The sequence below is a fragment of the Oryza brachyantha genome, chromosome 1 (genome assembly GCF_000231095.2).
Source record: "Oryza brachyantha chromosome 1, ObraRS2, whole genome shotgun sequence".
Classification (NCBI taxonomy): Eukaryota; Viridiplantae; Streptophyta; class Magnoliopsida; order Poales; family Poaceae; genus Oryza; species Oryza brachyantha.
The window spans coordinates 10,342,091-10,353,394 of record NC_023163.2 but is presented as its reverse complement, the minus strand read 5'-3'; the positions used below and the strand labels follow the sequence as shown (position 1 = coordinate 10,353,394).

The 11,304-nt window shown below is 43.8% G+C and overlaps 2 protein-coding genes across 3 annotated transcripts; one reads left to right on the top strand and one right to left on the bottom strand.

Annotated features, from left to right (window-relative positions):
- The first annotated feature begins 270 nt into the window (after positions 1 to 270).
- On the top strand, positions 271 to 4,921 carry LOC107305601 (glycine-rich domain-containing protein 1). The gene is made up of 7 exons (XM_015843831.2): positions 271 to 510; positions 893 to 1,288; positions 1,380 to 1,661; positions 2,694 to 3,202; positions 3,614 to 3,744; positions 3,838 to 3,980; positions 4,134 to 4,921. Exons 1-7 carry the CDS (start codon positions 271 to 273, stop codon positions 4,614 to 4,616), a joined length of 2,184 nt encoding a protein of 727 aa, XP_015699317.2. The 3' UTR covers positions 4,617 to 4,921.
- Positions 4,487 to 10,419, bottom strand: LOC102716355 (dual specificity protein phosphatase PHS1-like). Of its 2 annotated transcripts, XM_015843830.2 has the most exons (10): positions 10,179 to 10,419; positions 9,968 to 10,086; positions 8,838 to 9,060; positions 8,470 to 8,646; positions 8,231 to 8,391; positions 7,082 to 8,117; positions 6,455 to 6,601; positions 6,148 to 6,375; positions 5,863 to 6,020; positions 4,951 to 5,564 (listed from the first exon to the last, which is right to left on the bottom strand). In XM_015843830.2, exons 1-10 carry the CDS (start codon positions 10,227 to 10,229, stop codon positions 5,225 to 5,227), a joined length of 2,640 nt encoding a protein of 879 aa, XP_015699316.1. In that variant the 5' UTR covers positions 10,230 to 10,419; the 3' UTR covers positions 4,951 to 5,224. The 2 variants fall into 2 exon arrangements, with proteins under 2 accessions (XP_015699315.1, XP_015699316.1); XM_015843829.1 differs by lacking the exons at positions 9,968 to 10,086; positions 10,179 to 10,419 and adding an exon at positions 4,487 to 4,569 and having other exon boundaries at positions 5,216 to 5,564; positions 8,838 to 9,054.
- Positions 10,420 to 11,304: the final 885 nt, after the last annotated feature.

The following is an 11,304-nucleotide window of genomic DNA, read 5'->3' as shown; positions in this document are numbered from 1 at the left end:
CCCGTCACGGGGACGGGGGCCTGGACACCTAACCACTACCAGGTCCGCGGCAGCACCAGCACGACGACACTACCGACCGACCGAGCGACGTCCGCATCCGCTGCATAACCAAACCATTCATCATTCTCTGTCACGTCTCTCTCTCTCTCCTACGCTTTTGACCAACCAACTGCTCCGCACTACCGGCCGCCCGCGCCCACCGCACCGCCACCTAGCACCCACGCACCTCCGCTGCGCGGGGCGGCGGAGCGCCGAGGACGCGGCCAAGCGATGTCCGGCTCCGGCTCCGGCGACCGGGAGGCGGGGCCCGCCTTCTCCGTGGACCTCGCGGCGGCCGCGCGCCGCCTGCTCGCGTTCCTCCGCTCGGGGGCGGCGGTCGGGCCGCGGTCCGTGCGGAGGTACGAGGAGCTGTGGATGCCGCTCGCGGCGGGGGCGGGAGGAGGGGAGGCGCCCATGCTGCTGCCGCCGCCCGACGTGCACCTCGTCTGGCTCTGCCACTGCTTCCACCATGTGAGCCTTTTTTAGCTTGCCTGCCACCTTTGGCCTCTTTCAGTAAACGCGACACATCTTTGGGGGGTCAGCTGCTCGATTCCATCGAGATATCTTCACAAATGCCAAATTCACTGACATTTTCCACTGTGATTTCTACTGTGTTTAGAAAACAGCGTAATTTTGTAAAATTCAGTAATAGTGTATATTTCAGTCTACAGTGCTGTACCTACTCCTATGGGAATTCCATATTTTTGGATAAATTTCTCGTTTTGACATCGTTTAATCATAAAAAAAAGTCTCTCAATTTTGGAAGTTCAGTTATATATCACTCATATCATGACTGTGGCCCATTGAAATTTCGCACTAAATGCGCCATCTCAACCTTTCTCTTGTTCCCCAGGAGAGCTATGCTGCTTACTGTGCATCAAGGTTTGGACGCCTCATCAACCGACCATCCATCCTTGATGCTGACAATGAAGAGTATGCCGCTGACCATTGTCGGGATGTGTGGGCTGAGCGCTATCCATCGGAACCATTTGATCTTAGTGATAATGGGACTGAAGGCAACTGTAGTAATGACAATGCTGCTGGTGAAATTGTCAAAATGGTCCAAAGATACGCTGGCCTAGCAGCACGCTTTGCCTCTCCGTTCATCTCAGAAGGTGTCTATCATGTTGCTGCTAGGCGGCGATACGTGCGTTTCCTTGAACTCATCAAGAAAACTGTGAATACAACCCAGTGTTGTACACGGTTTGTGCCTAGCCTGGACATACTACTAATGTGGCTTGCTCACCAGGTATGCGTAGGCCGTAGGCATGGTATCCTATGAAGCAAAATAATGCATCATGGATGTTTTAATTAACACTACTATTATGTGTCCTTGGCAGAGTTTCCCAGTGAGCTATGCCACGGACATGGCAGCAATGGCCATCAAGGACAATGTTGCGAAAGTTGTGATGGGTTATGGGGAGGTGGTGAATGAGGATATGATTGAGAGGACAAGAGTATGGTGGGAGGATGCATATGATGAACCATACAATACGGCTGGATCAGAGATTGATAAGACAGATGCAGACGCAGCGAGAGAAGCATTCTATTGGGAGGCGGCAGCCTCAGAAGAGGATGCCAACCGGCTATATAAAGGGCTGCAACCTAGGTTCATTATGGAGGTATATCTGAGATTAAGCCAGATACACTTTTGTTATGTATCAGGGTCATTCACTTACACTGGCATCTCATTTGTTCTCTACTCTGGAAATGCTTCATTTGATGTGTTTATCATCCAGAGAAAATAAACACTTCTTATTTGGTGTTTTCTTATGCCTTAGAATGGAAATTAATTGAGAACTTATGGACGGCATAAAGTCCTAGAAGCATCAGAGTGCTGTGTAGTAATGCCAGCAACAAAAAATAAAAATGCGGTATTAAATTTTACCATGCCATGTGCTTCTGATCATTTCGACCCACAATGCAAGATTCCTATTGTTTTTCTTTTTACTGAAGGTTTCTTATTGTTGATGGGTGAAGTAGTAGGTGTAGTGTGTAACTGGCTGATCCTGTTTATTATTTACTCTTCTTGTTGTCATCAAGCTTCTTACCAGATACTATGAATTTTAGCATCAATGTAATGTGATCAAAAGTTCTACAACTACAGTTGCGTACTGTATATTGATTTTTGGTGTGCTTCTGTTCTATCTTTATACAATAATAGCACTGACATTTTCAACCATTTGACGGGTTTGTTTTCCCCTAGTTGTTAGCAATTGCAACTGTTTCATAATCATGGAATCCTCTTTGAGGAAAACACAAACAGCCTTTTTGTAGTTTCCATTGCTTAAAGACAAGATACATATCAAAACATTCCTGAAAGGACTCAAACTTATTACAGATGGTTTGACGCACCCACTGAACATTGAAAAATCTAGATAACTGACACAGTGTACTTTTGTATGAGTAAACGGAGTTTACCTTTTCAATCCATTATGTAATCATGCAGGGGAATTCTTGCAAAAATGTTTTGTGTTCATTTACTAAATTCTACATTTGTTTCATAATGTATGACTTTCTAGTATTGTTTAGATTCATATAATATTGATATGCAGATGAATTAGGCATAGCCTAAACATCTTACAATACGAAACGGATGGAGTATTTAATTCCTTGTACATTGGTAATAAGATATTAATTATTCTTGATAACAGGTATATGTCTTCCTGAAAGGAGAATTTAACAGTGAATACACCAGCAAGGAGTTCATACGTTTGCGAACACAGAGGTGTCACAGATCACTAAAGCTCGACAAATCAGCGTCCAATTTATCCTGCAAAAACTGGCAAAAAACGTGGCACGTATATTGTGAGTTTGCAACAAGGGGCCTCACCATTGAGGTCAGACGCAGCACAAGTGGATGCTTCAGAAACAGCAAGCTCCACAAGAACATTTCATTCTCATGGAGTGATATGTTGCATGAAAAATCTCTCATGGTTACAGAGGATCTTGATGTTAGGATGAAAGCAATGGCATCAATCACACCTCCAGTTCAAGCACCATACTTGTTGAAGTGTGTACCTGACCGAGTCACTGATGATGGTGGGGCTATGATTTCTGATGTCATATTGCGGACAAGAGGTTACCGTCCACAAGAAGGACGGTGGTTGACTCGCACTGTGCTTGATCATAGTGGAAAAGAATGTTTTGTCATTCGGATGAGGTACTGTTCAGGAAAGTGTGTAGAGCTTCAGAATCTACTGCTAAAGTTTTGTTGGGGGAATATTCTGTGCATTGTTCAGAAATTATATATTCAAAAAATGCTGTGTATATATCTTCAAATAATATTATTTCAAACTACATTTTCAAATGATCAGTTGTCCAGAAAGATCCTACTGAAACGAGGTGTTTCTTTTACATATTAGTGAACTAGCGATAATTTTTTCATTTAATTACATTCTGGCAATTACTCCCTGAAAATGATCTTGGATTTATATTATATCAAAATGAGCCATGCAATCCAGACTCAAATCTTTTGCATTGATCAAGTTAAGATAATATGCTGAATTGTTAGATGACATATTCTTTTATATCTTAATATGCTTCCGCTGAATTTTAGTTGCAACTTGTGTAGAATAGGCAGAGGGATTTGGCGGAGAGGTGCTGAAACTCCCATGGCAGTGAAACCGGAGGAAAGGATCATTGAGGTTAGAGAGGGCTCATGGTCATACATTGAAAACGCAAGCTCCGTTGGTTATGCTCCTGGTAACTTTAGCATGCAGAATAATTGGTTCGTGCTGATACGGCAATCATATCGTCTTAAGAGTAGATGCTTATTGGTTTCACTTTGTGCTGCAGAAAAGGTGGTGGGAACAGCAACGCCAGAAAAAGATCAACAGGACAGCAAGGTAGTTTGGCGCTTTTCAACTGGAGATGTACTTACTGTAAACTTAGGAGATGACTTAAACTTTCATGTTCAAAATGAGAGCTCACAAGAAGAGGTATGTGTTGTGGACTCCTCTGTTCATTGCTGCATTCTGTGTGGAATTGAACTTGTTAAGATAAAGGAGCTTTATTGACTTACATGAAATGGATTTAGAACAGAGTGTCTTAACTTTCATTGTAACTGCAATTGCAATGATCCATATTTCCAGGCAAGGCTGCTTGTTGGGAGGAGATTGAACTACAGAGTAAACAAGGAAAGCACATCTAATGACTGCAATGATGAAGAGCAATACCTCACACTCGTCCGTATATCAACTGACCTTCCAGGTGGCCGAGCAACCATGCTATTAAACTGGAAACTACTTGCAGTAGAGTTCTTACCTGAAGAGGATGCAGTTTTTGTCCTTCTCCTGTGCATGGCAATGGCACAAACCATGACAGAGATTAGAAGAGAAGATGTGGCTGGGCTTTTGGTGCGACGAAGAATAAGTGAACCAAGGGTAGGGCAGAGAGACTGGGGTTCAGTAATGCTCCCAAACTCACCTTCCCTTGATCCTCATTTGCAGCCTTGGTATCGGAATGCTGCGCATGTATTAAGCTCAGCAGAAACAGCATCTAACAGCGTGATGCTTATGAAGTATTCACCTGCTGATGGCAAGGATGAGTTATATAGGAAAGCTCTTATACCTTGAAGCCCCGATGGAGAATTGGAGATGATTCCTATCATGGCTTGTACAGGATTAGTGTTGAGTTGGAGCTGTCATTTCACTAATGGTGCTGATCTTTTTTACCGATCTGATTATGGTTGTGAAATATGGTTTATAACAACAGAAAATTAACATTCTATCACAAAGAGGCTTGCTTTTTGTTATTCTAACCAAGAATTTGTAGTTTCATGTACTTTTTGCTGGGAGATGAAAAACTTCCATTCCTTTGTGTACGTTGTAATCTGAAGGATTTACGGGTGCAAACTTCAGTTTCAGAATACATATGTTTCACATGACTGATAAGATACACGCTATGCATTTCTTCAGGGAAAATCTCATCAGTTTTTGTCTTGCTACATTTATTTTTCCTAAAAATGAGTAAACTGTCCCAACATGTCAAACAACTGGCAGAGGCTCTTTCACTCGGCAGCCACAAAAGGGAACTTTTGCAGCAGGTGAGGAAGTTGTAAAGGTAAAACCGAAAAATTTTCCGAATCACGCTTATCATCTTTTTTTTTTCTGACATCTCACTGCATAAACCATGTTCTAGATATATGTAATTTGGCCAAAAATTTCAGGTGTACCTAGCGTTCTCATGGGTTCTGCGTGGGGCTGTCGCCGCCGGCGCGGCCGGCCTTGATGGCCTCCATCGCCTTCTGTATCTCCAGCGTCATGGCGGTGTCGACGCTCCCGGACGAGATCTTGCGGTGCGCCTTCTGCAGGTGCAGCTTGAGCGAGCTGCTGCTGAGCCCGGCGTTCTTGCCGCAGATGGGGCACACCTTCATCGCGGGCCTCCTGTGGTGCCACTCCATGGAGACCTTGCCGTGCAGCTTCCTGTCGAGATCCAGCAGCACCCTGGCGAAGCCGTCGTTGGGGTGCGCTCGCCGGTGCACCTTCTTCAGCATGTTCCATGCCTTCGCAAGAGTGAAATTTCTGGGCATGGAACAGTTAGGGAGTCATAAAACGCTTGATGGCATATTCAGCTCGGAATGACGACAAAACCAACAGGAAACATATGGAGATGCATGTGCATGAGAAGGAAGGTAAAAAGAACTAAAGCTACTCTTTTGTTTCCGCATTATAAGACTTTCTAAGTTTGTTTAAATTTATCCATATATTAATGTATATATTTTCTCTAAGTGTCTAGATTCATTAGTATATATATGAATCTAAGCGAGGTCAGAAAATCTTGCAATGTGAAACGGAGAGAATATTTTATATGCAGCATTACTTTCGCAGCATCAGGTAAGCAAGAACAACCGTTGCGCTCCGACTTTTCCCCTCGAAACAATGGACAAGTACTTTGCCGTTTAGGTGCTCGACATAATCAATGAAATCTGAAGCATCTTTGAAGACATCACTGATGTCTGCATTTTCATCATCATTAATCTACAGAAATAAAACAATGAAGAATTGCAAGGATTAGTCCAAACTATAACTTCTGCCTTTTGCTACATGTAGATAATCTGTTAGGAATTTTTTTTTCCCTCAAACTTTCTCAGGTATACATACTTACTGAGAAATTCCGGTAATCAAAAACACCTGGCTGCTGAGATTCTGCCTGCCCAATTTCATTTGCACACAGGCATAACACATGGGTTATGCCAAGGTGTTGAAGTGTATATGTTGACCGAGCAGCGAGAGCACCACCAATGAACAAGTAATCCGTGATCTGAGAGGGACGCTCAGTGCTTGCAGCATCAGAAATTAGTGATATCCTCTCAAGGATGTGCTCAAGTCGAACCTGCAGGAAAAATTTTCCTGTTGTTGTCCATTACTGCAATACTACATAGTTGCCAGAAGGTTGGAAACATTAGGGTTACCTTCAATTCATAAGCATCAACAGCAATGCTATTATCTATTCCTTCAAAGAAACCTGTATTAAAGTTGTTGTCTTGACACAATTTGACAACATCAGTCCTCAGCATCTCATTCCACTGTTCTATTTCTTTGCTCAGTTCACTGTCTGCCTGTAAACATGATGTACCATGATGAATAGAATCAGTTGAGAAGTTTCACGAAAATTAAATCTTGATAAAATCTGCATTGTGGAAACAATTACCAAGAAGGAACTTATATGTATTGCAAATTAAATGTTTAATTAGCATCAAAATTATGTGCCAAGTACCAAAACCATTTCATTTTTCAGAAAGGTTTTGAACCTATTTACAGATAGCTAGATTATCTGGGGCATGCTTTCCAAGCTACTAAAGGTGTGTTTTTTTATAAAACTTTTCAAGTTTGTAATAGTTTCTTTGAAAATTTAAATAAATCATTTTTGAACTTTGTAATAGTTAATACTTAATAAATCAACTTTTCAAGTTTGTAGGTCAAGAAGCTACTAGCCCCAATAACCGAGTGTGAATAAAAACCAGATGTTAATCAGGCGTTCATGCAATATGTTAGGGGAATGAACTTTCTCATCCACACTACTCCAAAAGGTGTTTAACCTTAGCACACTTGTTAAAATCCCGTAGTTTCATCGTCAGCCGCAAGCCACGGGAAGCATCGCCGTTTCCTTTGAAGTTCTTCATCATAAAGCTCTCCCGGCTGGCAGGAGACGACAGGTCGAAGTTATCCCGGGACAAAGTACGGCAAGGCCGATGCATGTGCCTCGGAACTTCACCGTCACTGGACTCCATCTGCGTCTCCACGGGATACAACGGCGAATCAGATGGGCCAGCATCCTCCCTGTCACTCTCGTTCAGCCCTCTGTCCATGAGGTTGAAGAAGATCTTCAGCAGGCCATCCAGCTTCTGGTAGAGCGTGACGAGGAAGATGTGGAACCTCTGAAGGTCCCTCAGGGCACTGCGGAAGCCTCCCCGGAAGGAATTCACCGCTGCAGCCATGTCGCCTTCAGAGAGAGGAGCAGAACGGTGGCCATGAATATGATCAGACGGCGGCACGACGTCGAGTTCTTCAGGCCCTGGAACTCCGAGCCTCGCGAACGACACCTCGAAGAGGAGGTTGGAGGAGTAGTCCCAGTTGTTGAGCGTGAGCTCCACCAGCTTCGGGTAGCTCTCCTGGTCTCTCGCCCGCTTGCACGCCGGCGGCCTGCGCGGGACGCCGGAGTCGATCGCCACGATGCGGAAGCTGGAGACCTGATCAGGGTTCGTGCGGTCGTATGTGTCGGACTGATCCAGCATCATGAGGTCGGAGGCGTCCGAGCCCATGCTGCCGCTGATCGAAACCGCTCTCCTCGGCTTCTGCTTCTGGGGGCTCCTGATGATCTCCGGCTTGTACCGGATGATCGCAGAGTCGTAGGCGTCGTCCAGCGAGTCGAGATTCGCGTAGGCTTCCCGGTTGGCCACGAGCAAGTTTGCGTAGTTTCCTCGCCAGCCGAGGGAACGGCACCGCAGCCTATCCTCGTTTCTCAGCACGAGGTCCAGCATCAAGACCCTTCCCAAGGCTTCAGCGGTTTTCGCAGCAGAATCGTGTGAGTCGAATGGCACTGTGTTCTCTAGCAGAGGGGAACCGTGTACATAGCTGCAAAAACAAGCATAAAAAAACAAGTTCTTTCATGTTATGGAAGAAAAGGCACCATTTTTTTGTACGTCATGCACGCATTACTGGTAGGTAGGTAGCTTGATGTTTTATACTTCATCAGGAACAGGCATCGGCTCAGTTCGAGTGCCTCTAGCATCTCAGTGCAGATCATCTCCTCGAGCTCATCACCTACAGAAATTGCTGCATCTCGAGTGCTCTCAACTGCGTCCTTGATTTGCTGCCATTCGGATGAGAAGTTGTGTATCACTCTGCCCTGCATTGGCCAAGAGAGCGGTGAAATTTAATATTTATGTACTTGGCTAGAATTCCTGCAAGCAAATTGGGTACTCACCTGTGGGGTCCTCACTCCGAGACATTTAGCAAGTTCATAGCCAAAACGCTCCGACTGAGTGGCCATCCTTGAAGGCGCAATTTTGATGACCGCCGCAGCCTCTTTGGAAGGAAGGTCATCATTTTCAGATGTTCTGAACAATGCAATCAGAACAACTCCTCCAGAATTTACTGTAACCTACGAAAAAAATGATACAGGTAGAAAATGAGATAAAGAAGTGACTAAGAAACAGCATTTCTCACTTCTGCCAGTACAGTGCACAGGCCTTGAGGCTTATGCTGGTCGATGCATAACTGCCATATACTTATGATTTAGTATAAATTACTAATGACAACATTCTGTAAAGGACACAAGTGAAGATAATAGACCTCAAAACTTCTGCTAGTGTCATCCTCGCAGGGTTCTGTACTGGTAGTACTATGTTTTGTGTGGTGCAGTGAAGAGAGAGAGCTCCAGCTGAAGTCACTTGACTCGATGTCCATCATAGTAACCTTCCCAAGCCTGTCCCATAGGCTTGCTGATGGCAGTTGGTAAGATAAGCTAGAGTCCATCACATTGATGCAAGGGTAACCAAGTTCTAGCCCTTCTGAACTGAAAGCATAAAGCGTATAGATCATATCAATGCGAGCTTTGTCAAGAAACTCGTCCAGTGATTAACGAAATAAGATCATGACCATAACACAACAGTTGAAATCATGTCATTGTATCCTTCTACAATAAATAATCAGAAAACATTCTTTAGTTTATCTGTAAAAATGTCATGCCATTTTTCTCTCACATGGTGAGTTAGTGACAATCTAAACACGACTAAAAAATTATTCTTAGGAATATAAACACTCGAGCGATCGTAGTGGACACAACTCTAACTTACACGTGAAATCACAAGGAAGAAGAAGAACACAACACAGAGTATTGGTGGCACTGCACACATCTTGGTGCCTTTTTTCTGTTTTTTCTTCTCAACTAAACATACTGGGATCCGGGTACAATTGTAAAAATATAACACACAAACACACACGTTCAGCAGCTGTGCCTTGCGAATCACTAGCAGGCACTAGAATCCAAAGCAAACTAACTATGCATGCATGAACTACCTAGACCGCTTCTTACTTCAAACTGCACATGCTCGAGGCTTGGCTAATCAGCATGCACGGCCTCTAATCACCTGCATGAATAACTAACTAATTCCAATTACACACGCATGCGTATGCACTCAACTTCTGGCTGTTCATCTGCCCACTCTGCACGTACTATGCTTCTGCCTATCAGCTCACTACGCCATGACGCCACACATACAACTAAAACGGAATTACACCACTGCCTAAATCCAGCATGACACGCAAAGCTATGATTTAACATTTAAACAACAGTATTAATATCCTAACAATTATCACAATAGGAATCATGCAAATCACATAGTACGATCATTAGTCAAACATGGAGGGTACAATGCAGAGGCAGGTATATATTTCAGGGAGACAGAAAGGTAAAACGATGCCTGATGGATGATTGGGCAGCCATGCCACCCAGCCTCGGCTGCTGCAGAGACGACGACGACGAGGAGGAGGGCTTCCCATTGCGTTTCCTCACCAACACCAACCATTCGTCGAACCCACCCTGCAAAGAAATCGAGATCAAGGAGAACAATCAACAGGACACACAAAGAAATGGCCCCTGCTGCGAGATTTTCCGTTTCTCAACGCACTTACGAAGGAGGATGAGCGGGAGAAGGGTCCTGATTCCAAGAATCCCTCTTCCATTTCCAATTATCTCGCGGGAAAACTGGGTGGATGGATTTCGGCGTTTCTTCGCAAAATCCAGAGGAGGTTTGGTCTGATTGCGGATTGGCGATGTTTACGGGGAAGGAAAAGGGGAGATGGGAGGAGAGAGAGGGGGGGGGGGACAGGTTTCCTCGCATTCTTATTCTTGGTGGCAGAGAAAGGAGCAAAAGCAGAGCACGCAGCGGACATGCAAGAAGAAGAAAGGAGCAACAGAGTGATCGCTTACTTTTCCTTTTTTTTGGCTGGTTTTAAAAAATACTATTACTATTCAACCATTAGCCCATTACAATTTGGAGCAAAAATTGCATTACAATTTTAGAAATTCTACTGAATGCCCATGTCTTAACGACATGATCTAGTGAAAAAAACGTGACGCCCTACTCTCCATGCTGCTTCGCACACCGGCGTCAGCTTTACCGTACGTGCTGCTCTGCCTCCACCCCTTCGCGCTTCCTACATGCTAGCGCCGACCTTCCCCCGTGCGCTGCTCCAAGTTCGATGGAATGATATACACATCACTCTCAATCCCATAATCAGCATCGTACTCATTTTTTGGATTGTATTTTCATATGGACTGAAATACCTCATACACCGTTGATGGATAATAATGGTATCCATCGGTTCGAATCGACTCAACAGCACCATAGGTAAGCTTGGGCGAAGGGAGCAACCCTAACAAGAGCAATTGACGAAGAACTGAATTTCTGAACCACATTTTATGCAAAAAGTGAGTACAAAAATACCTAGTAAGCCATAAGCATAATTAAACAATTATATTACATGTAAGGAGTATACAAGAATAGGGTTCATCAAAGAGGGTTTGATAACAAACCTATCATAAATAGTTTTGACCTGCTTTCGTAAACATTTTATTCATAAAAAGTATAAAATGATATTTTTAAAACAATAGCCGTATTAATTCACCATTATTCTCAACATTTACCAAATCCATATTTTAATTGTAAAGGACTACTCATACCATGAGAATAGGAATCACTCTGTGACGTATCTCCATTAATTGGGAGTACAACATATTCGAATACTGTATGACTCT